The 27,984-nt window shown below is 50.0% G+C and overlaps 15 protein-coding genes across 15 annotated transcripts; 3 read left to right on the top strand and 12 right to left on the bottom strand.

Annotated features, from left to right (window-relative positions):
* Positions 1-122: 122 nt before the first annotated feature.
* On the bottom strand, positions 123-1,574 carry N7496_003884 (uncharacterized protein; the record flags this gene model as incomplete). The annotated part of the gene is made up of 1 exon (XM_056696815.1): positions 123-1,574. The coding sequence occupies one exon, from the start codon at positions 1,572-1,574 to the stop codon at positions 123-125; it is 1,452 nt and encodes a 483-aa protein (XP_056559027.1).
* Positions 1,575-2,026: 452 nt separating this feature from the next.
* N7496_003883 (questin oxidase family protein) lies at positions 2,027-3,633 on the bottom strand (the record flags this gene model as incomplete). Its single annotated transcript, XM_056696814.1, has 4 exons — positions 2,027-2,127; positions 2,201-3,037; positions 3,108-3,410; positions 3,480-3,633. The coding sequence occupies 4 exons, from the start codon at positions 3,631-3,633 to the stop codon at positions 2,027-2,029; spliced, it is 1,395 nt and encodes a 464-aa protein (XP_056559026.1).
* Positions 3,634-4,995: 1,362 nt separating this feature from the next.
* gliJ (dipeptidase gliJ) lies at positions 4,996-6,376 on the bottom strand (the record flags this gene model as incomplete). Its single annotated transcript, XM_056696813.1, has 3 exons — positions 4,996-5,917; positions 5,975-6,131; positions 6,181-6,376. 3 exons carry the CDS (start codon positions 6,374-6,376, stop codon positions 4,996-4,998), a joined length of 1,275 nt encoding a protein of 424 aa, XP_056559025.1.
* Positions 6,377-6,549: 173 nt separating this feature from the next.
* Positions 6,550-7,633, bottom strand: N7496_003881 (uncharacterized protein; the record flags this gene model as incomplete). The annotated part of the gene is made up of 5 exons (XM_056696812.1): positions 6,550-6,644; positions 6,705-6,946; positions 7,006-7,092; positions 7,153-7,166; positions 7,223-7,633. The coding sequence occupies 5 exons, from the start codon at positions 7,631-7,633 to the stop codon at positions 6,550-6,552; spliced, it is 849 nt and encodes a 282-aa protein (XP_056559024.1).
* A 191-nt stretch (positions 7,634-7,824) lies between these two features.
* gliG (glutathione S-transferase gliG) lies at positions 7,825-8,776 on the bottom strand (the record flags this gene model as incomplete). Its single annotated transcript, XM_056696811.1, has 4 exons — positions 7,825-8,122; positions 8,187-8,270; positions 8,333-8,639; positions 8,698-8,776. The coding sequence occupies 4 exons, from the start codon at positions 8,774-8,776 to the stop codon at positions 7,825-7,827; spliced, it is 768 nt and encodes a 255-aa protein (XP_056559023.1).
* Positions 8,777-9,105: 329 nt separating this feature from the next.
* Positions 9,106-10,773, bottom strand: N7496_003879 (uncharacterized protein; the record flags this gene model as incomplete). Its single annotated transcript, XM_056696810.1, has 1 exon — positions 9,106-10,773. One exon carries the CDS (start codon positions 10,771-10,773, stop codon positions 9,106-9,108), a length of 1,668 nt encoding a protein of 555 aa, XP_056559022.1.
* Positions 10,774-11,686: 913 nt separating this feature from the next.
* On the bottom strand, positions 11,687-12,975 carry gliM (O-methyltransferase gliM; the record flags this gene model as incomplete). Its single annotated transcript, XM_056696809.1, has 2 exons — positions 11,687-12,693; positions 12,753-12,975. 2 exons carry the CDS (start codon positions 12,973-12,975, stop codon positions 11,687-11,689), a joined length of 1,230 nt encoding a protein of 409 aa, XP_056559021.1.
* Positions 12,976-13,105: 130 nt separating this feature from the next.
* N7496_003877 (pyridoxal phosphate-dependent aminotransferase) lies at positions 13,106-14,643 on the bottom strand (the record flags this gene model as incomplete). Its single annotated transcript, XM_056696808.1, has 4 exons — positions 13,106-13,633; positions 13,700-14,115; positions 14,177-14,381; positions 14,434-14,643. 4 exons carry the CDS (start codon positions 14,641-14,643, stop codon positions 13,106-13,108), a joined length of 1,359 nt encoding a protein of 452 aa, XP_056559020.1.
* A 480-nt stretch (positions 14,644-15,123) lies between these two features.
* gliC (cytochrome P450 monooxygenase gliC) lies at positions 15,124-16,907 on the bottom strand (the record flags this gene model as incomplete). The annotated part of the gene is made up of 4 exons (XM_056696807.1): positions 15,124-15,337; positions 15,401-16,441; positions 16,511-16,698; positions 16,761-16,907. The coding sequence occupies 4 exons, from the start codon at positions 16,905-16,907 to the stop codon at positions 15,124-15,126; spliced, it is 1,590 nt and encodes a 529-aa protein (XP_056559019.1).
* A 273-nt stretch (positions 16,908-17,180) lies between these two features.
* On the top strand, positions 17,181-18,245 carry N7496_003875 (NAD(P)/FAD-dependent oxidoreductase; the record flags this gene model as incomplete). The annotated part of the gene is made up of 3 exons (XM_056696806.1): positions 17,181-17,578; positions 17,642-17,948; positions 18,012-18,245. 3 exons carry the CDS (start codon positions 17,181-17,183, stop codon positions 18,243-18,245), a joined length of 939 nt encoding a protein of 312 aa, XP_056559018.1.
* Positions 18,246-18,375: 130 nt separating this feature from the next.
* On the bottom strand, positions 18,376-19,200 carry gliN (N-methyltransferase gliN; the record flags this gene model as incomplete). The annotated part of the gene is made up of 1 exon (XM_056696805.1): positions 18,376-19,200. One exon carries the CDS (start codon positions 19,198-19,200, stop codon positions 18,376-18,378), a length of 825 nt encoding a protein of 274 aa, XP_056559017.1.
* A 299-nt stretch (positions 19,201-19,499) lies between these two features.
* N7496_003873 (cytochrome P450) lies at positions 19,500-20,942 on the bottom strand (the record flags this gene model as incomplete). Its single annotated transcript, XM_056696804.1, has 5 exons — positions 19,500-19,701; positions 19,758-19,989; positions 20,047-20,646; positions 20,721-20,789; positions 20,846-20,942. 5 exons carry the CDS (start codon positions 20,940-20,942, stop codon positions 19,500-19,502), a joined length of 1,200 nt encoding a protein of 399 aa, XP_056559016.1.
* Positions 20,943-21,889: 947 nt separating this feature from the next.
* On the top strand, positions 21,890-23,364 carry N7496_003872 (cytochrome P450; the record flags this gene model as incomplete). Its single annotated transcript, XM_056696803.1, has 3 exons — positions 21,890-21,910; positions 21,963-22,869; positions 22,943-23,364. The coding sequence occupies 3 exons, from the start codon at positions 21,890-21,892 to the stop codon at positions 23,362-23,364; spliced, it is 1,350 nt and encodes a 449-aa protein (XP_056559015.1).
* A 462-nt stretch (positions 23,365-23,826) lies between these two features.
* On the bottom strand, positions 23,827-25,679 carry N7496_003871 (cytochrome P450; the record flags this gene model as incomplete). Its single annotated transcript, XM_056696802.1, has 6 exons — positions 23,827-23,969; positions 24,024-24,572; positions 24,653-25,112; positions 25,186-25,268; positions 25,324-25,552; positions 25,608-25,679. The coding sequence occupies 6 exons, from the start codon at positions 25,677-25,679 to the stop codon at positions 23,827-23,829; spliced, it is 1,536 nt and encodes a 511-aa protein (XP_056559014.1).
* Positions 25,680-26,433: 754 nt separating this feature from the next.
* N7496_003870 (uncharacterized protein) lies at positions 26,434-27,796 on the top strand (the record flags this gene model as incomplete). The annotated part of the gene is made up of 2 exons (XM_056696801.1): positions 26,434-26,866; positions 26,931-27,796. 2 exons carry the CDS (start codon positions 26,434-26,436, stop codon positions 27,794-27,796), a joined length of 1,299 nt encoding a protein of 432 aa, XP_056559013.1.
* Positions 27,797-27,984: the final 188 nt, after the last annotated feature.

Raw genomic sequence — 27,984 nt, 5'->3', positions numbered from 1 at the left:
AAATTGGAAAGATAGAGCAAAAGGAAAAAACGCTAACAAAGAATGAGTGGTAAATATTCATGGGTCGTGTCACTGCCAGCCTTGGCATATTGTAGGTCTCATGCATCACAAAGATAGAAAGATCATTCCTTCCAGAACCAACCATTTTTCGGCTTGGACTCGTCCTCTCCCGAGCTCGAAGAGTCCGCGTTTCCAGGACGAGGATGAGTCGTCTCGACCGATGAATCCGTCTCTTCGCGGCCGTCAGCATAACGTTTCGTCACGACTTTCTTTGTTTGGACCGAGCCATCGGGGAGCCGTGTTTGTTCTGTCCGAGACATGGTGGAGATGATCTGAGATGATGGGGATCCATTTGCGGGAACAGAATCGACGGGTGTCTCAGGAACGGATTTCCGGTTTCCGCCCGAGACAAGATCGAGCCAGCTCTCGTTATCATCGTCGCCTTGTTCGTCCTCGAGTGGAGGTAAGCCACGAGGGAAATCAGACTGATTCAACTCCTCCAGTTGATGTCTGTTTTGGCGATTTTCAACTAGAGAGCGCAGAATGTGACTTCTGTTAAAAGCCTGAGAGAAATCTCGCTCCCAAGCCTCGAGATCCTGCATGAAGCGCTCGTACAAGGCCAGCTCGTCATCCGGTTCAGCTTCCGCCGCCTCTGAGAATTTGTCCCGGTAGGTTTCAGCGCCTTGGATGCCATAGACTCCATTCATGCCCGGACCCGATACGAATTGGAATCCGGGGCCCATACTCCCACGCTTGACTAGTCCTTTCAGCCAGTCCCATTCGCTCTCGGTTCTACCCGCGATCAACCTGTCGCGATCCAACAGCGACATGCCATTTTCTACTCGGAGGAGATCTTCAAAGGCCTCGCGCCATTGCGGCTCGTTGGGGTCACGGTCCGACTCTTCCCGGAAGGAGGACACGAGGGATGAAAACACGCCCTTTTCGTGGCGCGCTAGGTCGCGTGCTTGCCGTTCTAGGTGTAGAGGGGAGTAGGGGCTGAATGTGATGTAATTCAGAGGCCACTGGTCATCGAAGTGCTGGAAGAATGATGGCATGGAAAAGGTGAAGTTTGTGCGAAAGGGCTGAGAGAAGAGCGGGAAGGAGAGCGCGTCGAGGCTAAGCGGGTCGGATGGTTCGTTGGACCAACGTTGGCGCGACTGCGAGGTCTTGGAGTCTGATTCTGTGGGTGGTCGATACTGTGATGAATTTGAGATGGGTGTGCCACCGTTGTTATCTGAAGGGTTGTCGTTGTCGTCCCGATTTCCGGATGAGCTACCCTCGGCGCTTCCACCTGACGTATAGTTCTGATCCCCCGCACTGTTTGCGCTGGTACCGTCTCGCTGTCGGAATTTCATGCTGTTGTAGGCTTTGTCGTCGGTGAAGATAGTCCAGTGGTCTGGCTGGGGAGGCGACACGGCGGATGGGAGACCGGTGATGGATTGTAAGACGGAGGAGACTTGTTCATCGGCGAAGCGGCGGAAGGCGACGAACGGGTTGCTCTCGCTCTCCTCGTGGGGCATCTTTTCGGGCTTCTTGTTGCGATCTGGGTCTTCGGGGTCTCGATCAGAGGGCATCGTGGGGAGTTGCAATGAGTTCTCCGTATATAAAGATGGCAGAGTCTTGAAGAAGTTGAAGGTGAAGCTGTTGGGAAGCCCGCCCCACATTCAACTTTGCCACGTGAGCTCCACCCAATGTTTTGCTGCGAGTACATGTGACGTCTTTCCTTTTCAATTACTGAATCTTAAAGCTCTTCTCTCTCTTAATTGAAGTCTACTTGTTAATCTACTATATCCTACGAATACCAATATCTTATCTCTTCGTATCAACACTGCACGCGCCCATACGCAAGGACCGCGACCAGTCTGGGCCGAGCCCCACTGCAGCTTAGATCGATAACCATCCATCAACATGAAAATCGTCAATTTAGAGTTCATTACGGACGTCAAAATTACATGCGCAGGTCTGGGTACAGTTTGAGAACATCAATCTCCAGTTATATCCTCGCACAAACTGATATTTATGACCATCAAAGCCGGGCGCGTCCGGGGACATGAACCCATGCCTCATCGAAACCAGTGGAGCGGATCCACATCGCGCCATCTTCATCCCCAACAGTGGAGTCGATGGCTGGTTGAGCAGTCAGCGATGACGAAAAAATCATGCTAGTCATGCAAAGGAGTAGTGGGATGGTATAACTTACCCATATTCCCAATTTGCAACCACATGTTGCTAGATACGGACATAGCCTGTGGTCCCTGGCTCTCGAATGGTTTACACACCTTCTCCCCGTGTGCAGCCGCGCGTACAAACTTGGCCAAATGCCCATCATCTGCAGGATGGGATGCGGCGCGGGCAAAGAGAGTCGACCAGTCATTTTTCACGGGGTAGTTGGTGATTTCGTCTCGTAGAAGCCTGGGACAACCGCGCGACACGTACATCAGTAGGTCCATGCGACCTTTCCATTCCAGAAGACGCAGTCGGGTCCGCTGATTCAGGTATGGGAGGTATGCGAGCTTCGAGAAGAAAATGGACGAATTGACGCAGTGGATGAAGAAAAAGTCCATTTTGACTGCCTTGTTAGGTCGCTGAGCAGCGCTGGTGTAGTATACTACAAAAAGCACATCAGCAAAACTTTCAGAGACAGCACCTACGGAGACCAGATCAAATTCAAACTCACCAACGTTATTGATCATCTCTGCCAGTCTCTCCTCCACCTGGTCTTCAGAAACCGTGTACTGTGCAGCATACTTTCGCATTTCCTGTGGGGCGCGATGGAACACTCCATCTCGAATCTTGTTCACGTCAGTGTTCCTAGCTGAGCGAGATAAAGTCTCGTCGTTGCGAATCTCTTCCAAGAGCTGTCCAAGCGACTTATTTCCTGGCTTTCCATTCCCACCAGCCAACTTCTCAGCAGGTAGGAAGAAATCACGACCAAGACTGTTATCATGAACTGCAGCCTGTGCGAGGGCCTGTGCCACGATGGCAGGTTGATTAAACTCAAGCCCGAAGCCGAGATGAATGAGTGGATGGAGCAAACCTGTATCAAGAAATTAGAACATCATCCACTTCACAGTGTGATCCTCATTTGAATATTGTAGACAACTTACCTCCCCACAGTCGGCACAGCATATTCTCCGCCTGCTCACTCTCAGCAAAAACATACTCATTAAGTACGGCACCGACACCCTTCTCATCAATTTGGCGCTGGAAGAACGACAAGAAATTCGGATAATGCTTCTCCTCCCCAAGATACTCCGTGAAAACCCCCGTCGCGTTCATTTTCTCAATCACCTCGACAACGGCGGGGACAACCGTGCGCTGGTAGGATTGATTTCTCTCGTAAGCAGCGCGGATATCCTCGGGTGATCCGCCGAGGGCGTATATGCTGAGAAGGGAGTGCGTAATATGATCTGTTATGAGGGTTAATTAGCATAGATGCCAATTACTTGAACACTTGGTATGGTAAAGGGGCATCGCACTGTGGAACCCTTCATCATTGAAGAAAACATGATGACTCTCCATATCCATCTGCAAAGCCTCACTCGCCGCCCACGCGGTGTCCTCTCTCACCCCCGAACTAAAGATACCCGTATCCGTCTCCGGGGAGAGACGAATCTTAAGCGCCGTCGTCATTGTAGATAGATATCCGGAATTGCTCTGCGCAAATCGAGTCCTGGAAGCAGCGTCTAACCTCCGGGATAGAATCACTCTAGACCCGACAGATCGTTGTGGCAGAAGTGTATTTGTCGAAAAAGCAGACACGCTCGGCAAGGAACCCGGAAGGCGAACACGCGTTCGAAAAAGAAGCTTATTCGCAGCCGTTGTTTCAAAGTTGGTGTTGCGGGGGATTCGAGTCCGGGGAAACATGACCTTTTTATAGTATGATCGCCGCATGACACTGTACCTAGTGGCTAGACCGGGCGGTATTACCTACCAGTAACTTTCCCAAACAGACTCGGGCCACCGATTAGAAAACAGTCAAGGCTAGAGCTCGTGTACGACCAGAGCTAGACGGGGTGTTGCTTTGCAATGCAGGCCTATCAGGGCCTCTATATTCCCGAGTCATCAAAGGACAGACCCCGAAAAGCGGAGGTATCGGGCCTTCGGGACTCCGTTGCCACGAACAAACGTCATTTTATCCAATGCCCGAGGCCAAGTTTATTTTTGAGTATATGCACCTATAGCTCTCGGATTATTTTGTCCCCTGGGTGGGGCTTTTCTGTCTTGGCTGCCGCCGCTTTAATGAAGGCACTCCGGCTCAGGCTCACTGAGTAAATGTCAGCATGGGCTTATGCTCAGTGGCCAATCATGGATGCTCAGTGGTCACTTAGCTACTGCCTACTCACTAGGACTCATTAGCTAACTAACTAACTATCCAATCAGCCAGCTGGAATTATTTTTCCCGTAGCTCAATTACACTATACCAAAGAAGGGCATGCTCATCTATTCTGTGATAACTAGTGCATAAATGGTACTTGTGAGGCCCTCCTATTCTAGAGGTCTCCATCTTATCAAAAAACGGGCCCTAATTATAAAAGTGAGGTAGCCCGTCCTCTTTAAGATTATATACCTAGTTCAAAGCGATATTTATACTATTATGTATCGTGTCCTGTAACTACTGTAACAATATTCAAGGAGACTTATCCCCTCCACGGCCATCTTAAAAAAATATATATATATTCATAAGGTTAGAATGAACTCATATCGAGGCTCGTAAAGTTATTTGATCCTTTGGAAGTTATTAGATACTCATACGACATATTATTGGTTGACCGTCTAGCTCATGAATCGGCTCAATTTACTGATGATGGATCTTTGCCTTCAAAACACTTTATGCCGCATGTGGATCAGGACTGCTTCTCTTCTTGCCCAATGGCAAATTCTTTGTTTTAAATGCCAGAAATCACTACGAAACCACGGAAATCATACACCTGTGCCTTCAGATGGGTATCTCAAATCCGGTGCTATGAAGCAATCCGGTGGTAATCCCTATTATTATAGCCCAGCGTAGCGTATACCCATCGAAGAGAAAAAAGGTTTCACCGAATCCTCCAGCGGCTCCTCCTCGGCCATGCTCGCAGCCACCTCCTCAGCAGCCCCCAACACGCGCAGGACATTTCCCCCGATCACTCCTGCCAATTCCTTCACCGGCACGCCGCGCTCCTGTAAGATGTGGATCAGATCTGGGTAATGACTGACATCTTCCAGGCCGCGAACCCCAGTGGGCATTCCATCGAAATCCGACCCCAGCCCCACGTACTGGTAACCGATACGTTGGCCGATATACTGAATATGGTCGGCGACATCGGCAATATCGGCGCGCTTAGGGTCCGCACAGCGAGTGTACTCCGGATAGAAGGACACCATGACGACCCCGGCGTTCAAGCGGACCAGATCCAGCACGTCGTCGGGAACATTGCGCTCGTGATGACAGAGAGCAAAGGCCGACGAATGCGAGAAGATCACTGGGCTGCGGGTCAGCGCCAGGACATCGCGCATGGTCGCGTGGCTGACATGGGCCAAGTCCACGAGCATTCCGACGCGGTTCATTTCGTGGATCAAGGCTCGACCGGCCTGGGATAGGCCGTTGTGCTGGGGCGTTTTTGGCGTGGCACTGTCTGCGAAGGCGTTGTGGCACTCGTGGGTGAGAGTCGCGTAACGAACCCCCAGGGTGTGATAAAGCCGGAGCACGCTGGCACTGTTGGCTATTTGGTGCAATCCCTCTATTCCGAGCAGACTGGCAATCTGCGTTCGACCGGATTGGAACAGTTCCCGGACTCCCGCGCTGGAGTCAACCAAGGCGAGGGCTTCGGGGTGAGACTTGACTAGACGATATACCAGGTCAATTTGTTGGAACGTGTCACGGAGAATCTCGAAGTATGTCTCGTCGGACTGGTCGGCAGGCTCGGTCTTTGGGCTTCATACGTGATCAGTGTAGGAGAACACGGGGGAAGCTGAGGATATGAATAGTTACCATTCTACGTAAACGCTCCAAAATTGACCTCGTAGCCGGCCCTGCTCCAGGCGAGAAAAATCCACCTGCCCAAAGAGGGGATCGTGCGTAAAATTCTCTTGATAGATATGGTTCTGGTAAAAGGCTCGGATCCAGATAGGAAAATCATTATGCCCGTCTAGAGACTAGTCAGCCTACAGGAGTTGGTGGTTGGTCGAGGTGATTACCGATTAGAGGAGCTGTTGCCAGTACATCCTCTACAGTTGGAATTGCTGAACACACATAGAACCGTCGAAATCCGAGCAGGAGAGTCAATGTGACAGTCATGCCTGTGGCGATCATCTTCATGACATGTTGCTGTTCCCACCATCGCCGAGAGGGCGGTTTGTCTGCATGTGCTATTTTTTCTTGGGGCCAGATCATTGAGCGGTCTATGGGAGTTGACAACCAATGAATTGTTTGAATGAGGCCAGAATCATAACCCAGAGTATTGTGCGGCGATCTTATGTACATCAGATGCCAATAGAGTTCATGCCCCCCCGAAGCCGATCCCGAAGCCCGGACCGGTGACCGACCCTTCCACCATCATTCCATTTCTAATCGAGAATAGCAAAGCACCGGACTTCAATACTTTCACGAGGGGGCGCATCTACTGAAGCATTCGGATGCTTGAAGGCAGCATGGGGACACACTGTGTCTTGTATCAGTCCTCTCAAATTCGGCTATAGAATATCCTATGGTTGCCACTTACATTTGGCTTCGACATCTTGCTTATTGTCCCAGATCTTGATCAAAGTCACCTCATGTGTCTGTTGTTGGTCCAGATAATACCATGTTTGATCGGGCGCATGCGAAAAGGTCACCGTCTGCCCGCGGTAATTATCCGTCTTGTCCAAGAGATCGGTAGGATAAATTAGATCTTCATCGCATGTTCGATAGTCCATGGTAGCGAGAGGCCAATCCTGCACCGGGCCACGCAGAGGACGCCACACGCTGATGACCCCGTCAGTCTAAGCATGAAATGCAACATAATAAGTAGCGGCAGCTTATACTTTATCATCAAGATTCGCTTTTGTAGGTGGTTGTGGACATCTGCCGGAACATTCTGCTCAAGGCGACGGAGTGCGCCTTTGGTCGACCTGGCAAACAAGTTAATCTTTTCGGACTGTACCGATTGCAATGCGGTATGGCCTGCTTACTGGTCGCAATGCACCTATGCAACATCATTGTCAGAAATGTAGTATATGAGCGGATAAGGCATTTACTGACCATCGTCGCCGGCTGCTCCTTGCCAGTTGGGTTCTCGTATGTTCCCAACTCGGGACGTCGTTTACGTGAGGTATGATCGAAGATTATCACATGCGATGCCCCCGTCTGCTTCTTAACAAGGCTTTCAATGTGGGGATAGTACTTCTCGCGGATTCTTTCGCCGTCGTTCTCCCGCAATACGTCAAGCATTTCCTGGGTGGCACCTTCGATGTCATCGGTATAAGCAAACCCATGTTTATCGAGACTAAAGGTCTCTTTTTCGCCTCGAGAATCCTTGATTTGAACCGGGCGATCAATCCATTCGAAGTTCATGTAATCATAACCCGGCTGTGGGTTAGTTCGAATAAACGGAAGCTCCTTGCTCTGAGACCAAGGCTCGATAAATCGCATGACCGAGGTGTAGGTCGCCATTTCTAAACTATCCCAGTATAGGTTGCGTTAGGTAAGGGTAGGGTGATGAAGTTATTATTTGATCCAACGATATTAAGGTGCGGAAACAGAAAGCTTTGATTTAAATATAAACCGTTAAAGCTATGGATACCATACGGCCTACTTCCCGGTCGGTCTCCGGTCATTAACCTGCCGGTCCCCGAAGGTAAGCTCTAGATAGCCTCCTTGAGCTCTCTTGCTTGTTCTGGGGTCATGCCATGGCCGAAGGTTTTCGCTCGACTCATGACATCCTGGATGGCAGGACGTGCCAACATGCGGGTCGCCCAAGCCTCGATATGAGGCCAGTCCTTTATGTCAACACCGAGAAAGGTAAACATCCAAGGCATGGCAAAAGGGAAGTATGACAAGTCTGCCAGTGTTGGGCGATCAGCAAGCGCAATATACTGTTGCCCTTCCTTTGCTAATTGCTTCTCTAGAATATCCCATTGCTTGATCGTATTCTCATGAAGTCTATACTCGGTGATCAATTAGCAATGGCCTTTTGTTTTCACCAGTAGGAGATTTGAAGACTTACTTGGCAATGGTACGAGGCAGCTGGATGGGACTTTTGCGAGTAGGATAGCCTCGTAGAAAGTAGAGCCAGTATTTGGCAGTAGCCCTGGCCATGGTAACAAACACGTTATTATGTGAACACCGATCCGGAGAAGCTCAGTAACGTACCCTATACCTGCGGTCTGATAGGCGACCCAAGTGAAGACAGCACCTCTCTCGGCGGTGGTGCGTCCAGCCCACTCGCCGTGGGTATCGAAGCGATCGGCCAAATACTGCAAGCACGCTGTGCCCTCAAACACATGAAATGCCTCACCAGACTCCGGATCCACATCCCGGAGTGCGGGTACCATGCGTTCTGGGTGGATTTTATATGCCCATTGCGAGGTGGTATCGACCAGGGAGATTACATGAGGAATGGCAAGCTCCTGGGCTAGGATCAAAGGCTTGATGTAGTTGATATAAGAGGTTTCATCCGCTAATTAAAAGGGCAAATTAGCAACTAGCACTAATGTGTCCCATTCTCAAGAACCTACCTCTGATAATATAAAGAACTAGTTGATTGTTGTCTTTGGGGACATCGCCAATGATGACCTGGCCGTTTGGTGAGCCCATATTGAACAAAATGATGTTTCGTTGCAGCAGGGAAGGGCTCTCTGAATTCACTTATTCTATGGGCACGCGGGGGTCTTTCTACGTCACATTTGAACCAAATATTCACTTACTATGCAACTACAACTTCGGTGCCCGAGAAGGTCCGGATCTAGTCCGAAATGAGGCCTTATTGGATTTATATCAACATTAATAGGGCTAGCACGGGAGTTGCTTACGCCAATCCAAGAGTGGAGAAATGTTTCATTAAAGATGTTCTAGTAGAATACAACCTGCACCTCCCCTCAAGGGTGCGATAATTAAGAAAGCATAGCTGCTCACATGCAGGGTATCTAGGATTCTGGTATGCTTTTTTCGATTTCACCATCCTTCCTCTGCTCATCATTCTCCGAGGGTGCTGGGCTGCTCATTTGTCTTCCTGGCCGCTGGAAGGCCACCAAAGCAAGTCCTAACAACGCAAAGCTCATGGCACCCCACCAAGTGGCCTGTAGGGCTCGTGTGTAGAGCTCCAATACTTGTTGTTTGGTGGTACCCTGGAATGACTCTATGAATGCCTTACTCGCTCGGACGTAGGCGCCTGAGCCGCTCATCAAAGGCCGGATGTCCGCGGGCACCAGGCTCAAGTTGTTATTCACAGTCTGGTCGAAGATGATGGACGGAATAGTCATACCCCAGACCAGAGCAAAACTGCGCAGGAAGTTGAACAGAGCAGTGACCGCCGTCAAGTCTTCAGGATCACACTGGGCCTGCACATTCGGTAGCAGAGTGGCAAGGAGCAGCCCGTTTCCGCCGGCGACGATAATCTGCAGTACGACGTGTACCACGGTTGGAGAGGTGGAGGTCAGGATTGTGAAGCATCCGAGACCAATTGACATCATCGTAAAGGCAACGGAATTGTTGAGTAGAGCCCAGAATCCATGGAACCGTGACATAATTATACCCCCGACGATGGAGAACACGACCAAGGCCACAATAGTGGGCATGAGATCAAATCCTGCTTGCTGGGTCGAAACTTCCAGGACCGCCTGGAAATACACGGTCAGGAAATAGTTGACCCACATGATGAGCATGCTCTGGATGAAGCTTTGGATTTGGAGAGAGACGGATGACAGACTGGACAGCAGTCGGGTTGGAATCAATGGGTTCGCCGCCCATTTGTGCTCATAGATGCTGAATGCGATCAGGCCACAACCTCCCACAACCAGCGGAGCAATAACTCGTGCTGAGCTCCAGGGATACATTTGGCCTCCCATTGTCAAGGGAAGGAGGATAGCAATACTGGAGGCAGGGAGCAAGAAGTTACCGAGCCAGTCAAACTGCTTTGTAGTGGCTCGCAGCGACTTGGCTGCGCTCTTCTGCTCAGCCGTCCGATGGCCGAGCATCAAAAACAAACAGATGATGGAGGCTCCGGCGAAGGGGACGTTGAGATAAAAGATCCAGCGCCAAGTACTATGTTGGACGATCACTCCACCGAGGATGGGTCCAAACACCAACCCCAGACACGAGGTAGCCATAACCATTCCCAACATTTGAGGCCGCTGAGCGAGAGGCAGCTGGTCACTGATAATCAGCTCGGCCATCAATGGAACCGCACCACCTCCAAACCCCTGGATGGTTCGTCCGGCGAGAATGAGGCCGAGCGAATGCGCCGAGCCTGCCATGGCACTGCCCACACCGAATACAAGGACGCTCCCAAGCATGATCGGTTTGCGCCCGAACATCTCGGCCATCCAGCCGACCAGAGGCTGGAAAACGGTGGAGGCGAGAGTGTAACAGTTGGTCACCCATACATACTCAGTGGTATGTAGGTCGCGGGCTATGGTGGGCAAGGCAGTGACCACAATACTGCCCTCCATCGTCACAGCGAACCCGCTAAGACAGAGAGTACCAAAGAGCACCCAGTACCTCCACGAAGTTGTTACAGGAGCGTCATGGTCCTCGGTAGGCGGTGATTCGGGATCATGGAGGTCGGAATCTGTGTGTCGATGGACAGAAGACATGGTTGAGAAAGCCTGAGGGAGCACACTCCGATGAATGAATGAGTGTTCTTTCCAAACATTTAGGGGGTGTAGGTGGGAGAATGAGAGAAAGAACAAAACAACGAGGGAGGCATGCAGCAAACAAAAGATCGACAGGGATCGGTGACCGATTGCCCTGCACATAGATCTGTATTGTATTGTAATCGTTACACAACTCCCCCCAAGTTCCCCCTCTCGGGCATGTGCATTTTACCAAGCGGAGACTTATTCTGTACGCGGAGACTTACGCGGAGACATACCAGTACGCAAACATTTTGTTACTCTGCAAATGTACGATCATGACACACTGGTGAGTCACTAAACATCATTTTACCTAGTCACTGCAAATGGAATCCCGTTCATAGTCGTGTTTCTGGCTGCTGTTGTTGTGAAATATTCTTCTGTTATTGTTTTGGTCTTGGGCATTCGACCGACTACCTAAGCATACCTAGAATGCCTAAGGCAGCAAGTATCTCTGCTCCTCGACGCCGATACTCCAGTCGAATTCACAATTTATCGAGTGGTATTACGTCTAGCGGTAATATAAGACTGTACCTGTTAAATGCTTTGAAAATGGTAGTATTAATCGTTATGTAACGTAAAAGAAGCAAAGTCTACATGTTGGCTGAGCTAATGCAAGAGAATGGAATTATCGGCGTAGCGTTGTCCAGGGAGTGTACTTTTGTATTCTGCCTTTCAACTCCAAGAGTTCGTTCCGAAACCCTTTAATTGATTTGATCAACCTGTGTTCTAGGTCTCACCTTTCTGGTTGAACTCGATATAGTACTGTTGCTTAGAGATCCCGTCTTCAAGCCGTATCACATAATCCTCATTCATCTAACTACATCTCGTCCAGTTGAACCGTAAAACACAATAAAACTGTCGGCTAGACATCTCAGCAAGGCCGCATATCAATGGCACATGGCCAGGCATTGCGCAAATGATGAATGGCTTCAATCCGCCAGCCGCTTTGATCAGCCAGATGCTTCCACGAGTCGGCGTTGCGCTCTAGTCCATTGGCGGCTACCATCATGTTCAGGTCTGCGTACCTCGACAGACGAGCCGACCGACCCTCCGCGCGAACGCATTCTAGAACAATGAGCCGACTGACAGGTGCCGAGATCATGGCCCGGCGGATGTTGCGGAGAATGGCGATGGCGTCGGCGTCTCGCCAATCGTGAAGTGTCCACTTCATAGTGTAAACACGGGATGGGGGGATGTGGTCAAAGAAATCACCGCCGATCAGGTTTTCCTTGGGCACACGGTCGCCCAGGTCGGCGAATTGACCGTCCTCTGTATGGAAGAATGGGACGGTGTGGTCGATGACATGGGGAAGATCGTAGATGCCGCCGCGCATAGTAGGATGAGCGCGCAGCAACAGGGCGATTAGCGCTCCCCCTCCGCCACCCACGTCCAGGACTGTTTCCCCCGAGACTTCCTCCCACTGGTAATCAGCAACAATACCAGGAGATTGTGCGGTGGCTCCACCTCCTAGAGTCCGATGGAGCTGGCTCACCCAGTCGTGCTCCCGGAAGAAGGTAAACATGTCCTTGTCTGTATCGTATTCGATCTGGGCCGGGGTGCGCGTCGCCTCCTTCCGAATCGAGTTGGGGATTCCTCGCGACATGTCGTAGAACTGGTTGCCATACAGCGCGGTCCAGTTATGCCATTGTGTCCAGTGGTCGCGTAGAAGGAGCGTGGATGTGTGGTTGTTGCTGTAACGTCCATCGTGACAGGTGAAAATCCCGTTGTTTTGCAAAACATTCAGAATTTGTTCGAGACGGTCACTTCGCGCACCGCTTGTTGAAGCAAGCTCTTCGACTGAGAGAGGTCCCTTTTCGTGCAGGATATCGGGTACTTGTAGTTCGACGGCGGCGCAGAGGCATTTCGTGTTCATGTACCCTAACAAAGACACCCAGTCAGTATCGCCGAGCAGCATATGTTCAGATCACCAATCTTACCAAAAAGGTGGTCCGCCAAAGCGAGCTGACCAGGCTCTAGCAGCTGCTCTATCGAATGAAGAAGGTCGATAGTCTTGAAGGAAAGTTCTGCCACTTCCTTGTCGGGAAGGACCCCCCTTTCCTGATTATGCAAGCGAGAATGTAGTTCGTTGTTAAGCTCGCCACGAAGGAGGTTCAAGGCCGAAGCTAAATGACTATTGAGGGTTTCAAGAGTTGATTGCATGTTGGATAATGACTGTAGCTAAGGTTGCGATACAATAAAATATAGAGAACAAAGTTGCCCTAGAGCATGAAGATTATATATCTTCTGCAACGCCAAACATCCCCCGTTCCATCGGCAGCCGAACTCGGCTCTATTGAAAAAAATAGCCTTTAAAGCGGCGGCTCCAAAATAGGCCAAAAAAGTTCTTAGATGTAGGTTCACGAGTTCCTTGTGGGGGAAATGCTCCTAATGCCTTCGACAGGCGTGTTAAACCCTCCTGCAGCGCTTCCGCTTCTACTGCAAAAGTTAATCGAACCCAACCCTTCTCCGACTCGATGCCATGGTAACTTCTACCAGCGCTGACAACCACCCCTGCCTCTTTACAGCGCTTGACTAGCAGGGCCTCCTCGTCCCAGGTAGTGATATCACGACCCAACTTCGCGAAGACGAAGACTCCCGCTGAAACCGGAATGTACGAAAATTCGTTGAGACGCAGCCACCCTGTGATGGCGGCATACGCAGCAGATAATCGACGGCGGTTCAAAGCAATGAGATTAGGTGTGCTAGAGGAACCCAAAATGCTTTTTGTGAAAGTTGCAGCCAAGGAGGAGACTTGAGTATTGGAAGCCAGACTAACGCCGACAATTACTTCCGGGTTGTGCTGAGACACCGTGCAGCCCTAGACCTCGTCAGACCGATAAATTGGGCACGGGATAACCAGAATGGGAGGTGGGCGTGCACATACCAGCCGAATTCCACTCGAGCCAAAGTCCTTGCTAATACTCCAGATAGCGTGGACACGGCGAGGAGAGCAGCCAACGGAGGCAGGATCACAAGAAAGAATGGAAACAAAAGGCGACAGGTTCTTGCTACTCATATCTGGTTCAAGGGTGCTCATAGCGTACACTTCGTCGGATATGAAATGCAGATTCCGCTGCTCGCAGAACCGGAGGCAATCTTCAAGCACTGTGCGTGAATAACATTGCCCTAATGGATTGTGTGGATTGGTAAAAACAAGGGCTTTAACAGGAATAGTAGCGTTTGCAATTGCATATTCCAATGCAGGTAGAAGTTTTGATGAGAATGTGTCGTCAAATCTGGGGCAGTTTACGACCAATGGAGTCACCGAGGCACGTACGCGAAATTGGAAATCAAAGCCATCTGTTTCAACGGCCATAGTCAGCTTGCATTCTTCGTCCACCGAGTCACTTAGCTTTCGTACTCCAGTAAGGGCCAGGAACAAGGACACCGTCTCCCGGATCGCACACTGTATGCAGGAGGGCGTCTAAGCAGCTGGCAGCACCCGGGGCCGTGGCAATATGGGATTGCTGTACAGGCTCGTGAGGATTGAAATAGTCATTCAGGAACTTTGATAGTGCGGTGATTAGCGCAGGGTCGCCGGAAAAGCCAAGCGGATACGAAAAATGCTGGGTTGGAGTCAGTAAGTGCTTCTGATTTCAAGCTGGGGACATAACCGACGCGAGCAGCAAGATCTCCTTTACGTATGCTCTCCTGATACATTTCAATCAACTCCTTTCGAATCAGCCAATTCTCTGCGGTGGACAAGTCGATGTTAGGATTGTCCTGGCGGGTCCGTTCTCCTACCGCGTCGCGGATACGCGGCATAATGGCCTCCACAACCTCTGAGGAGCGGACAGAGAGACCGGCAACCGCATTTTGGACGGTCATTTTGCTCGATTCGCTCGTAAATCAAATCCTAGTTAGTGGACTAAGGTGTATGCCTAAGAGAGACAATGAGATGTCATTTGACTGCGATATATGTTGATGTGCATCGGTCTCCCAAAAAGCATTTTCTAGTGATCGGTCACCGCTCACTCGGCGAGTGGAATTCCGAATATCGATGCCTACTTCCGAGGGAACTCCATGTCAATTTGTAGTAGTGACAGGATTCAAGATAGTCCTGGTCACCAGGGGCAGAAATCTAGACGGACTCGGAGAACGAGACAGATATACAAAGAATAACATGATATTGAGGAGGGGGAGGAAGAGGTATCTCTACCTACAGATGTAATGTAGTTCTACTGCTGGTCAGGTGAGCCCGATAGACCGAGCCCGAGGGCGTTATCAGACAGCAATATTCGGAGTAGAGGATAGATACAGTAGCAGCAAATGATAATAGATGGTTCTTAATAGTAAAAGTCCGCCTGATCACTTCGTCGCCCCGTCAGCTGCAACGCTCAAAGATACCGGTAGTGTCTCTCGCTTTATCCTCTCGCAGCAAATTTCAAAATCAGGGTGAGTGATCCAGCAACTCTTGTCTCGGGACCAGATAGTCTTATTCAGCAAGCGCAGATTGTAGTTCTGGACGAGGTTGACAACAGTGGCTCGGATAATAATATCTGTGGCATACTTGCCCATGCACCTGAAAATATCGTCAATCCCTGATAGACCTATATCAGCTGGGAAATGGTGGATTCAGACATACTGTCTTGGGCCAAAGCCAAACCTCCAGAACAGGTATCTTAACTTTACATTGTCCCGAGCGAGGAAGCGTTCTGGACGATATGTATCGTTATCTGGACCCCAGTGATCACTTCGGATGTTCAGTGCGTAGGCATCGACTACAAAGTTGGTGTTCGCGGGGATCTTATATCCGGAGACCACACGATCTGTCGGTGCCGATTGAGGGACAGAGAATGCCGCAAGGGGCTTCAAGCGACTAGACTCCAGTATGCAGGCTTGGAGATAGGTAGATGCGCTCTGCAGGTACTGATCCATTCTTCCGTCCTTCTGGGCTTGCTTGATTTCCTGACGCAGCTTTTCCTGGCACTCAGGATACGCGGCCAAGAAGACTGGGTTCCACGATAAGCCCCCCGTAGTGACGTCGAGATTGGCAAATATAGCTTCGTCGAGCGTTTGGAGAACCTCTTCCTCACTAACCCTCCCTGTGTACATTGCATCATACATGTCCACGATGGGTGCAGCACATTTACGAGATCGCCAGTATCCCACAACCTCGGAGTTCAAACGGCGCCATTGGCTCTTGAAAACCCTTAAATCTCGATTAGCTTGCGTGGGAAACATTCGTGACAAACTGAATTGTACAATGCCCCCGCTCATTGCGTGTTTCATCAGACTCTCTCTTATTGTGATAAGACCTTTCAACTCCTCAGTAAAGTGTGTAGGGAGCTGGCCGTAGAATAAGTCGCACACGATCCAGAAGGGAAGCATCTTGAGGTCACGAGCCGGATGTAGGGTTCCCGTAGAGAGGGGTCCACCTTGATACGAGGTTTCCAAAAAAGAATTTACCATGTCATGAATCTGGCCTGCCTTGTTTTGGCAGGCCCGTTGGCGAAATGGGGCCTCCATTACGGCACGGACAGCTTGCCACTGAGGAGGACTGATTAATCCAACGCATCTTCCGAGCAATTGTCCTAGAAGATAACCCGAGTCGTTGTTGATGGCCTTGGCATGCTGGTCAGAGTCAAAAAAGATGGACTGTAGTTGGTCAGGGCGAGTGAGGACACTGTTTTCGCAGCTTAGCTTCCACGCCATGACAAAAGAAAAGAATAGGTGAACTAGCAGGACTACCCACATCTCGGGCTTCATCCCACTCCAAATACGATAAACCGGCCCGTAATCACTTTCCCATTTTTGACTATTCTGAATTCCATCAAAGAATTTCGCTTTGTCTCCTTGTCCGTTTGGCCAGCGATACGGACATGAAGGGAGGGAGACCTTTTCGGTGACTGATTGTATCGGGTAACGCCATGCCAAATAGGCCTAGAGAACATATACTCTGAGTCGATTCCTAACAGGGGTTTTGCTTCAAAAGCGTCACTGACATTCAGAATGTTCGAGAGAATATCAACTAATGCTGGTGGAAGTCGTCCTGGGAATGCCCCCTCAATAAGCGCGATCGCCAACAACAGCCCTGGGACTATAGTCAAGGCCGCAATTGCCACAGGGCTCATGAGAATTTGAACAAGCATGATGGCGTATAGCCTTTTGTCAGGGAATCATCCACAAGAGGGTGATAGGTATCTAGAACCGCCGGGCAAGGCATCAGTGATCCTTCCAGATGAATATGATCGGGTTCCGTTCGCTTCTCCATGCGTTATCAAAGACACCAGGCACATTCTTACATCGGTCGCCGAGGGTCTCCACCTCGGCAACCACTCTCGCATGAACCAGTGCGATTATATACTTTGGCCCTACAGCCGAGTAAGGCCAGTCCAACACGATTGATACCAATGTCCTCAAGAATGATGTCAAAGCTTTATGACGTACTCATCGTTGGAGGTGGCCCGGCAGGGCTCTCGGTAGCACTTGGACTTGCGCGACAGCTGCATACCGCTGTTATCTTTGATTCACAGTCTTACCGAAATGATGGAGCGGAAAACATGCACAACGTATCGACCTGGGACCATCGGCCCCCGGCCGAGCTCCGTGCGGTTGCTCGAAGAGAGCTTCTCACCCGGTATGATACGATCCAAATCGAGAACACGTCCATTCAGCAGGTGCGGAAGTCCTCTAAGGGAGTCTTTGAGGCGGTTGATAGCACTGGGAATGTTTGGGAAGGACGAAAACTCGTGCTTGCGGTAGGAGTACGGGATATTCCACCTGATATTCCAGGCTATGTGACATCCTGGGGCAAGAAGATGTAAGTGCCAGTCGTGCTGTACGGTATAAAATCGGTCTCGCAGCTAAAGAGTTATTTTGTTAGCTTTCACTGTCTCTTTTGCCACGGTTGGGAGGAGCGTGGGCAAGAATCGGTCGGTGTGCTTGCAGTTGGCGATTGTGCCGATTTGGGCCCGGCTATTCATCTTGCACGCATGGCTCGGCGCCTGGCTCGCAAAGTAACCGTATACACAGATGGGGCGTTGGAGCTCTCGCAAACTCTCTCAGGACCACTTGCAGCGGAAGGGTTCGAGTTGGTCTCCCCCCATATTGCGAAATTGAGTGGAGGCCCTGGGGATCATGGCATCACGGTGGAATTGGAGGATGGCACTCTCCATCGTGAAGGTTTTATAGTATGTGTAGCAAGACCCCTCCCATTTGGTTAGCCTTGATCTCTAACCACGTCTCAATTGAAGGTGCACAAACCCAAAAGCGAAGTCAACGGTCCCTTTGCAGAACAACTGTCTCTTGAACTTACCCAAGGGGGCGATATTTCCGTCAAAGGCCCGTTTTACGAGACTGCTAATGTGCCTGGAGTGTTTGCCGTGGGAGATTGCGGTTCTGTGGGCAAGGCTGTGGCTCAGGCTTTAGCTAGTGGACTTTGGTGTGCTTCTGGACTGGTCAGCCAGCTACAGGCGCCTGCTCCCTGATCTTGCCTAAGGTCGCATCTCTCGCTTATATTGTGTACTTTCTATCTGTCTCTAGATAGCACACTCATCATGATGTTCACTTCTAACAAATTCTCCATGACTTCCGTGCGCTTGTAGTGAAATCAATTAATTACAAGGTGTTGATTGGCCTTTGCCCAAAAGCGACATGGAACCGTTGTGTTCCACCGATAGTCTCAATCTCATGAACCAATTTCTCGACATATTCGTCATCCCCTCCCATCTTCTTGGCAACCTGGACTATGTTTTGAGCTGCCACATTGCCCAAGTCGGGGTTTTTTGCCCCGTTTCCAACTAGAATCTCAAACACTCTCTCCGTCACGTTGACCAGGCCAGCCTGTTTGAGATACCGCTGAAGGTGCAATCCTTGTTGCCCATACTGGCCCTTGGTCTCCAAATGAGAGATGACCAAGCGGCCAAACTGCGCCAGCGCCGGATGTGCAGCGGCAGTGTCAGGGCTAAACCCGCCGGAGTGATCACACTCCATTAGCTGAACCCAACCGCCAGGCCGTGCAAGAGATGCAAGGTTGGCGATAGCTACCTGGGCTTCGTGTGTGTTACAGCAGGCTAGCACCAGGCGCTGATGAACCAAATCGAACTTCCCTCTGAACTCGGTTGGCCACGGGTCCTTGATCGACTGTGCAAGATATTGAATATCCCCAGCAGCGTGGTCCGCTGGGAAAAGGTTGGGTGAGATATCTGTTCCAATGCACGATAGGGGCGAGGTTCCGAATTGGGTTGACACATCCCTTAGCCAAATCCCGTCGGCGGTCCCTGAATCAAGAATCTGGGTGGTGGGCTGGTCTCGGTTGCGGTCAATGGGAGCAAGGATCAGCTCTGGCATGGCGTCTTTGAGCCAGCCGTGCTGCTGTTGCAAGCGGTCGATCTCATCCTGGTTATGACCCAGGACATAGACGTTGTCGGACTTCGAGATCATTATGAGCGATTACTGTTGGATTCGTTGTTCTTGAAGGATGTGTGAAAGATGTGTGAAAAACTCCTTACAATTTTGGAAAAGTTGCAGGGGCTGGTTATTCTATTCCTATATGATCTTCAACCAGCTACAATTGCTTATCGATCGGTGACCGGCGGGGCCCGAGCAACTATATCGGATTGACCCTCGAGTTGGTAGTGAGGCCATTCAGCCTACTTGAGCATTTGAGTAGATGCGCGGTTTATATTGTTTCGGAGGAACAAATATAAGCATTGGCCAAAAGAAGCCCCGAGAAATCCTATCTACGCTGTCTGTCTTCGCTTGATTCGAATCTTTTGATCAAGATCCGGAACCATTTGACCCTCAATGCACATACTGCGAGGCCGTTCCGTTACTGTGCCCTCCCATTCCAGATGATAGTCCAAAATGAGGCGACAGAACACGAGTTTAATCTTACGGACCGCATAGAATCGTCCCACACACGAATGTTTGCCGTAGCCGAACCTATTTTGAGATTAGCCAAGTTTCAGGTCGAAATCAAACAAAAGAAATAATCTTACGCCAGATTTGTCTTGGTCACAGTCGCTGAATTATACAATTGCCCTTCTGACGTGGAGGTCTTGTTGGCCATCAAGCGGGCGAAGCGAAACCCGTCAAACTCATACGGACTCTCGAAATTATCCTCGTCGCACATGATGGCACGCGCAGGGAACGCGATCCGCGTACCACGGGGCAGTATCTGTCCGTCATGCATCTCAAAGGCTTTCCCCATCACGGTTCTCGCGGCCGTTACTGGTAATGTCACAGATTAGTAGTCTGCCAGTACCCTTGATCATACAGGACTCGTACCAACTCCATTTGGATGCAGGCGGTTGGTTTCGCGAAGAAAGCTGTCGACCATGGGGATATTGTTTAACATTTTATCTGTCCACCCGTGTGCGTTCACTGATGCTTTGACTTCCTTTCGCATGGGGTCTAAGTATTCAGGGCACCAGAGCACTTGGTACACCATCTGAGTCAAAAGGCCTCCGGGTGCGCCGCTCCCGGCCCATAGATTCTGCAGGATTTGATGAGCCAATCTTGTGGGTGTGCGCTCACTTCCGGCTCCTGCCAACTCAAGTGTCCATTGTACCATGTCTAGCGGCTGGGGGCCAGTGGGGTTGGCCTCTATGTTGGCCAGGCGTTGTTCTACAACTGGAACCACGAGGCTCATCACCTGTCGCAGGTTTCGGCGGTGGGATACAGAGCCCATCCAAGAAACAAGGGGGCGTAGGGGACCCCACGGCAAGGTTGACAACATCACACCGTTCCGAAAGACCGACTCGGAAAATTTCATCGAAAGGCGAATATAGTCGGGATTGCGACATAGCTCCTCTCCAATCAAAATACGACTGGTCACTCGGTGCATCAGAGTTGAGCAAATCCCCATGGCGTTGAAAGACGCTCCGTCTACCGGTGAATGGAAAGTTGTCAGCGATGTGAATCCCTCTGTGAGATGTTCTTAGTATAAGAAGGGCTCCGACCTTTGGCATTGTTAAGCTCCGCACTGAATGCATGATCGCACTCGTCAACAAGGTATGGGATAACCGCCGCTGTCAAGTTGTCAGTTCAAACCAAATCTAGACCTCCGTCCTGTCGTTCTCCTTACGCAACTGAGGATTCAGCCTCCGCTTGACAGCCTCAATCATCGTATTTGTGCTGTAGAGGTTGCCGACTGACGCGCTGAGATGGAAGGCCTGAGACATTGATATTAGCAGAGTTGAAAATGGTAGGAATAGTGGGGTGCCGGTCGTACATCACTGAGGCTCTGGAAAAAGCTCAAACTTTCAAAGTCGGCCTTGCGTAGGTCTTCGAGAAATGCAGGGGGCATGAACAAGGTGTCCTGGCCCCACCAGTTGAGAACAAATGACTTTCCTAATCTCTTGTTGACCTAGAACGAGTCAAAATATATCATAAAGGAATATTTCACCTCTTTCACCAACCTGCAAATAGCCCGTTTCCACTATTTCATCAATATACCAGCGGATGGACTTTCTTCCGGTAAAGAATGAGACAAGACGTGATTCACCGAGTCGATGAGACTTATACGGAGACTCTACGGAGAGGATGAAAGTCCACAGAAAGTAGCCCACGGCCAGGAACCCAAAGGCACCTGGGACGTAGGCTTGTTCAATGGAAAAGGACGAGAGAAGCATACTGAATCTATAGCACCAACACCTCAAGTAGGAGTAAAGTTATTTGAAGCAGTCAAAATGCAGCCAAACAGGAAGTTGGTAGTTATCAGCACTAGTGTCGGGTATTTTAGGCCGAAGCCATCGGGGACCGAAAAGTGCTCCGGCTTCATTCATACTTTCCGACTATGGATTTTCCTTCCCAAGAAGCTTGTGTCAGTGAATTACCGCCCCAATGGATAATAATTTTGAAAACACCCTAGGCTTTAGAACCGTGGGCTCGATGGTGAGCAAGTCCAAAACTGGTGAAATATCATGCTAACCGGCATTTGTAGCTTGAAGACGTTCGGCCGTGGCTTGTGGAGCCGGTCCACGAAAGCTACCTATTATCCTTGTGCACTATTACCAGCATCTACATTATTTATCGAGTATTTCAGTTTGCTCGACATCGTTGGGTCTACAGGGAGTTCTACCGTTTACCATGGGTGCGAAATTTCCATAACACGGACCTCCGGTCCGCGATGGAGGAGGGAACTGCGAAGGTAGGCATCATCCATCCAAAATGTTGGAAAGCGTTCAGCTCAGAGAAAGAAGTATGCCGATCGACCCTTTGTCCTGCCTTTGCTAGATCCGACCGTCATTCTTCCAAGTAATGTGATCGACGAGGTAAAGTCTCTCCCCGAGACCCGAGTCTCGATCGATGCCAACAACAAACGGCGTTTTTTCGGTCAATACACCCTGATGGGGACCAAATCCCCCGAATTACTATCTGCCATCAAACAGGACCTCCACCGGAACGTGAGCAATCTCTTGACTGAGATGATGGAAGAGATTCGAGTGACTACGGACTCACTGATCTCATTAACTTCCGAATCGCCGGTCAAGAGTCTCTTGGTATATGAGAGCATGCTTAGATATATTACGCTTGTTACTGGGCGCATCATCGTGGGTTTACCATTGAGCCGCAACGAAGCATGGGTCGGCTCTGCAATCAACTACGCGGTCGAGAGCATGAAGGCAGGGCACCAACTTCGAACATATCCTGTTGCTCTGAGACCTTGGGTAGCCCCATTTCTATCTGCCGTGAGGCGGCTCAAAGACCACCAGTCTAAAATCATGACAATATTACATGAAACTGTGCTCCAGGAGCGGTTGAGTCCGGCCAATTCAACCAAAGTTGACGAAACGCAAGGCCGGTTGGCATCCTGGCTGATTCAACACTACCGTCCCATGTCCAACAAGGATGTTTCCGAGTGGAATCTGTGTAAAGACCATATCCTCGCCCTGTTTGCTGGGATTCACATCGCAACAAATGCTGTCACGCAGGTTCTTCTCGATCTCGCGGCCCGACCAGAATACCAACAACAGCTCCTTGAAGAAATTGATTCAGCGACTAGCGAATCTGAAAACAATACGCTTTCTTTGGGAATGATCGCCAAGATGTCCAAGCTAGATAGTTTTATCCAAGAATCCCTTCGGGTGAATCCTCCCGGAGGAGTTGGTAAGTCCATTTGCAACATTGGATCAGTCATGCGTGTGCACCACTGACCTAGTCTCTACACTATCCGTTCTAGTGACTCTTATGCGAGAGACTACGGCACCATTCCGGCCTTCATGTGGCCCTCTCATACCCAAAGGCACACTGATCGCCTTTTCGAACAACCGCTTTGACATGGCTACGCGTACAAAGGCAGACGTTGACCACTTCGATGCATTTCGTTTCGATCGAGAGCGTAGCAGCGGGGGTTCCAAGCATCACCTCTTGACACCAAGTCCAGATTCCTTGACTTGGGGGTACGGAATCCATGCCTGCCCAGGCCGATCATTTGCTGCCACTGAAATCAAAGTTATCGTCATCCATCTCTTGACGCACTTTCATTTACGCTTGAAGGGAGGAAAAGAAAGGCCACCAAATCAATCCTTTGATTTTCAGATTATGCCTGACATGAGTGCAGAGATTGAGTTCTCGTCGAGAACCAACCTAGGCAATCATTGAATTTCGCGTTCATAGTCATGTCTTTTTGACAATGTAGTTTCATGAATATGTTTAGGAGAGGAGATTTGGATTTAAAGGAAATAAACATCTGCGCCAGCTAGGCAGCAAGAAACATTTTTGGAGACTCAAAGATCAAAGATTGGAATACTGTAAACCTGAACGAAGGAGTACTTTATACCCTCCATGAATACGAACTATCCACGATAGGAAATGCAATATTAAACAACATTGTTTGTCAGCGGCGAGCAAGGCCGATTCCTCAACAGAATTTATCCGTATGCTATGTTTGTTTTATCAATTGATGGAGTCATAATCAATTTCGTGTCGGGATATCTTATAAACTTAAACATGATAATTCCTATCTGGAATTCCTAATCAGGTAGAACTGACTCGGTTGGAGTAGTTAAAATTCCATTGAAAAACGGATATCTGACAGAGGGCCTAATACGACCGTTCATATTGTCAAGAGAAGATCTTTCTCTCTTGAATCTGGCACAAGAGCGGCCTCTTCGCGAACATTACATATATCTCCTGTCCACTAGCCCAATTTTTACATTCCTCGGCCAGCTTTGCATCAAAGCTCCACACAAAGCGCGCAATAGTCACTTCGAAAGACCGTTAGTTCGCACCCAGATGCTGCCGGCAATGTGAATACTTACATCTCGCAAACGCCCACGCCATGTTCTTTCCCAGACAATTACGCGGCCCGGTTGAAAAGGGTTGATGGGCCTGCTTTTCGTCTCGCTGGAATCGAGGATCCCCCAGCCATCGCTCAGGGCAAAAGTTATCCGGCAAGACAAAATTGGTCTCACTCCTAGATGCTGCATATCCATTGATACCAATGGCGTAGTCTTCGGGGACGAACCGGCCGACTATTGTTGCCCCTGAGGATGCGGTTCGTCGTGGGAAAGTGCTCGGCACGACAGGGTAGATACGCAGAGTCTCGTCAATCACTGCGTTGAGATACGGCAGCTTTTGAAGGCTGGCAAACGTGATGTCTGCCTCTCGCGAGTATTCGGTACGGATCTCCGTAGCCAAGCGATTCCACACCTGTTCATCGCTGAGCACGTAGTATAAGCATCCGCACAGGAGCGTGGCATTAGTATCGCTACCCGCAGTCATGAGGATAGAGGAAGCAATCTTCAGCTCGGCGTCAGTCATCCCGGTCTTTCCCTGTTGTTGCTGGTTTTCGCGAAGGAAATGTGACACTTGAATCAATCAGCGCCACGCAGCAACCAATAACACCCATGGGGAGGGTGGGCTTTTTTTTTTTTGTTTTTGATCTTACCGAAATCCTCTCGGTCGGCACCCGCAGCAAGGCGTTGTTGCGCCATCTCTGTTGTCAACATAAACTGCTTCATCCACTTCCGTCCAATACGGCCCAGTACTACTCCTACTAGCCAGTTGTGTGACAGGAACGAAGGCAGTCGTCGCCAGGCCTGGATGTAAAGCCCTTGTTTGACGTGACCAGATACCAATTCAACCCACGGGTGCAGCTTTCCATTCTCGGTATTGGTCAAGCATCCCAAAGACCGACCGAAAGAAAGGTCCAAGATAACATCCATCGCTGCACTCGTAAGCCACGGCACCAAATCGACTGAATTTTCAGTTTGATACTGGCGGAGTTGATGTATCAAGATATCGACATAAGAGGTGATAAGAGGCTCTTGACGCGCCAACGCCCGATCCGAAAATGCGTGGGCCATGATCCCTCTGAGCCGTCTGTGGTCCTCATTCCGAGCTGTGACCTGGATTGAAAGTGAAAAAACGGCGTTATCGGACAAGGTACGTAGATCTCGTGCACGATGGATTCATACTTACGATGACGGGAACTGTGTTCATCGACTGCGAGTACCAAGTCGGATCCTTTTCAAATCCACTGTGAAACTCGCGATCACGCCACGCTGGATATGATGAGCAATTCTGATAGTTTCGAGAAGGATAGAGTCCGAGACAAACAGTGAATTTCATGATATGCGCGGGCCGAGTTGTAAGAGAGCTCATCCGGAGCAACACGAACGACCTCCCCATACTTGTTATGCCAATCCAGCGTCTTGTATGGAAGAGTTCCATTGAGTTGGTGATAAACGTAGTGCAGTCGTGAAGCGCGAGAAAGCCATGGGCCCGGATATGATGCCAAAGGGTGGAAGAAGAGGTTGTAAATCGATTTGGCAGCCAAAAGGAGAACCTGTCGCCGTCAGCTGTCCAGCCATGATGCTAGACGTAAAAGCCGGGCTACTGACCGTCAGAATGAACCCCGTACCTGCCACTAAGGTCAAGCCCAGCGGGCTAGAAAGAATAAGATACGTCGACATGCTTTTTGGTACGTGTCTGTGTGCAGACCAATGATGGTATTATCCATCATCCTCCCTTGAAGTCTTGTGCTTTGTTTACAATCCAAGGCGATTCTCGGTGACCGACAGTAGACACAAGGCGTTCCTTCGGATGACCGTGTACTTTGTGGGTGTTATCAGTGGCAATAACCCCCGCAGCTTCTCTCAGCTGCCAAGCCCTTTCTTTGTTTCCTGGCAAAGTATTTTTGTTCGCTGGAAAAGGATTTCCTTTCTTTGTTTCCTGGTAGAGTATTCCCCATCTTTCTTTCCTGGAAAAGTCTCTCGAGTCACACGGCATTGCCAAGGGGAAGAAAATGAATGCTCTTCGCAACTTGTTGTCAGCCTGTCGCCTCAAAGATGGACCCAGCAAAGCTGCTACAAGATGGATCAATGATGATCTGCGCCCTCTTCCTCCTTCTCGCCGACGCTGGACCGGTATGACCTACCTTGGTTGGTGGTCAATCTGGATGATGGGCTTGAGTAACTTTCAAGTCGGTTCCTCTTTGGTGGCACTTGGTATGTCCGTATGGCAAGCAATGGCTGCAGTGATTATAGGGCGAATCATCATCGCTGCAGTCGGGATTGGTAATGGAGCAGTTGGATCGCGATGGCATATAGGATTTCCGGTTTTTTCTCGCATCATTTGGGGGATGAGGGTATGTTTTTTTTCTTTCTTTTCCCCAGTTAGATCGAAAATCATGACGAACCAAGATCAACTCACAGTTGATGGGCATCTATGCAGGGGTCATATGGAGCCATTCTCTTGCGGATTCTTCTAGGACTGGTTGGCTTCGCGGTTCAATCCTGGAATGGGGGCCTCTGCATCGTGGCTCTCCTCAGTGCCATCTTTCCTTCTTACTTCCACCTCCGAAATACCATTCCTGAATCCTCCCACGTCACCACTAGCCAAATGATCGGATGGCTGGTCTTTCTTGCTCTATCCGTTCCATTGATCTACGTTCGACCAGAACGAGCTCCGAAGGCCATGGCAGTGATGAATATCCTAACACTCGTTACTATCGTTGGTATTCTCATCTGGGCCTTGACCGCTGCACATGGGGTTGGTCCACTGTTGTCCCAATCAGCAACCGTAGTAACCTCCTCGCAGCTGGGATGGTCAATGCTGAGTGGGATCAACGCGGTGATTGGCACCGTTGCCCCTGCCCTAAGTATGCGATTGTCTCTCTCATCTCGTTTCTCTTCGGTCTTCAAGTCGCTAATTGCCCCTTCCAGTGAGTCAACCTGACTTTTCTCGATTTGCACGCCGCGAAAAGGACCAAATATGGGGGCAAGCCGTGGCCTTCATTTTGGTTGGTACAATAATGCCTCTCTTTGGCTGTATGGTCTCTTCTGCAACTCTAAAGATCTACGGAGAAGCGATCTGGAACCCTCCTGTTCTCATCGTGGTCTGGCTTTCGCACAAATACGACTCTGCTACTCGTGCCGCTGCCGCCTTCGCTGGAATTGGAATGACCATCAGCCAACTCGCGGTTCTCGTTGTCGACAACGCCTACTCGGTCGGGATTGACCTCTGCGGGTTGTTTCCCACTTACCTCAACATTCGTCGCGGCTCATATCTGGGACTAGCCCTGGGGATGACCTTTTGTCCGTGGGAGCTACTGTCCAGCGCTGCTGTTTTTCTCTCGGTTATCTCCGGCTTCACTGTCTTCTTCGGTCCGATTTGCGGAATTCAGATCTGTGATTATTGGGTACTACGGCGCCAACGCCTTCGCCTGTCGGACCTCTATCATCTCCGGCCAGAGGGTATATACTATTATGTTCTTGGAGTCAACTGGCGCTCATTTGTAGCATGGGTGGCCGGTTGGGCCCCATTGTTGCCAGGATTCATGCAGACTGTGCAACCAGCGATTCCGCTGCGGACCTCCATCGCGAAGCTTTACGACTTAGCATTTGTATTAGGATTTGCGATCGCGTTTTTGGTGCATCTGGGTTTGAATCTCATTTTCCCGCCTTCGGGTCTAGGGGAGATTGATGACACTGACATTTACCTTACCTTTACGCATGATGAAGCTCAGGCCCTGGGCTGGCCTGCCGATAGCTCAGTGCATTTCGAAATTGTGGAGGTGGACAGGGGCTAGCTGAAGGTGGCGGGATTGCATCTGAATTCTAATATAGTACGAGTACATAGTATAATCGGGCTTTCTAGTTGATTTCATAGCAAGTTAATTCATAAATCCATCAATTCAATGAGCTGTCTTACTTTGTCATCGTCGGTCTACCGATCCATGTATCGACGGGACGTGAAACCCACGCTTTAGTATCGATA

This window comes from Penicillium cataractarum (genome assembly GCF_028827025.1).
Source record: "Penicillium cataractarum strain IBT 29864 chromosome Unknown utg000002l, whole genome shotgun sequence".
Lineage (NCBI taxonomy): Eukaryota > Fungi > Ascomycota > Eurotiomycetes > Eurotiales > Aspergillaceae > Penicillium > Penicillium cataractarum.
Note: the sequence above shows the minus strand (reverse complement) of the source record. Positions and strands in the feature narration are given on the sequence as shown.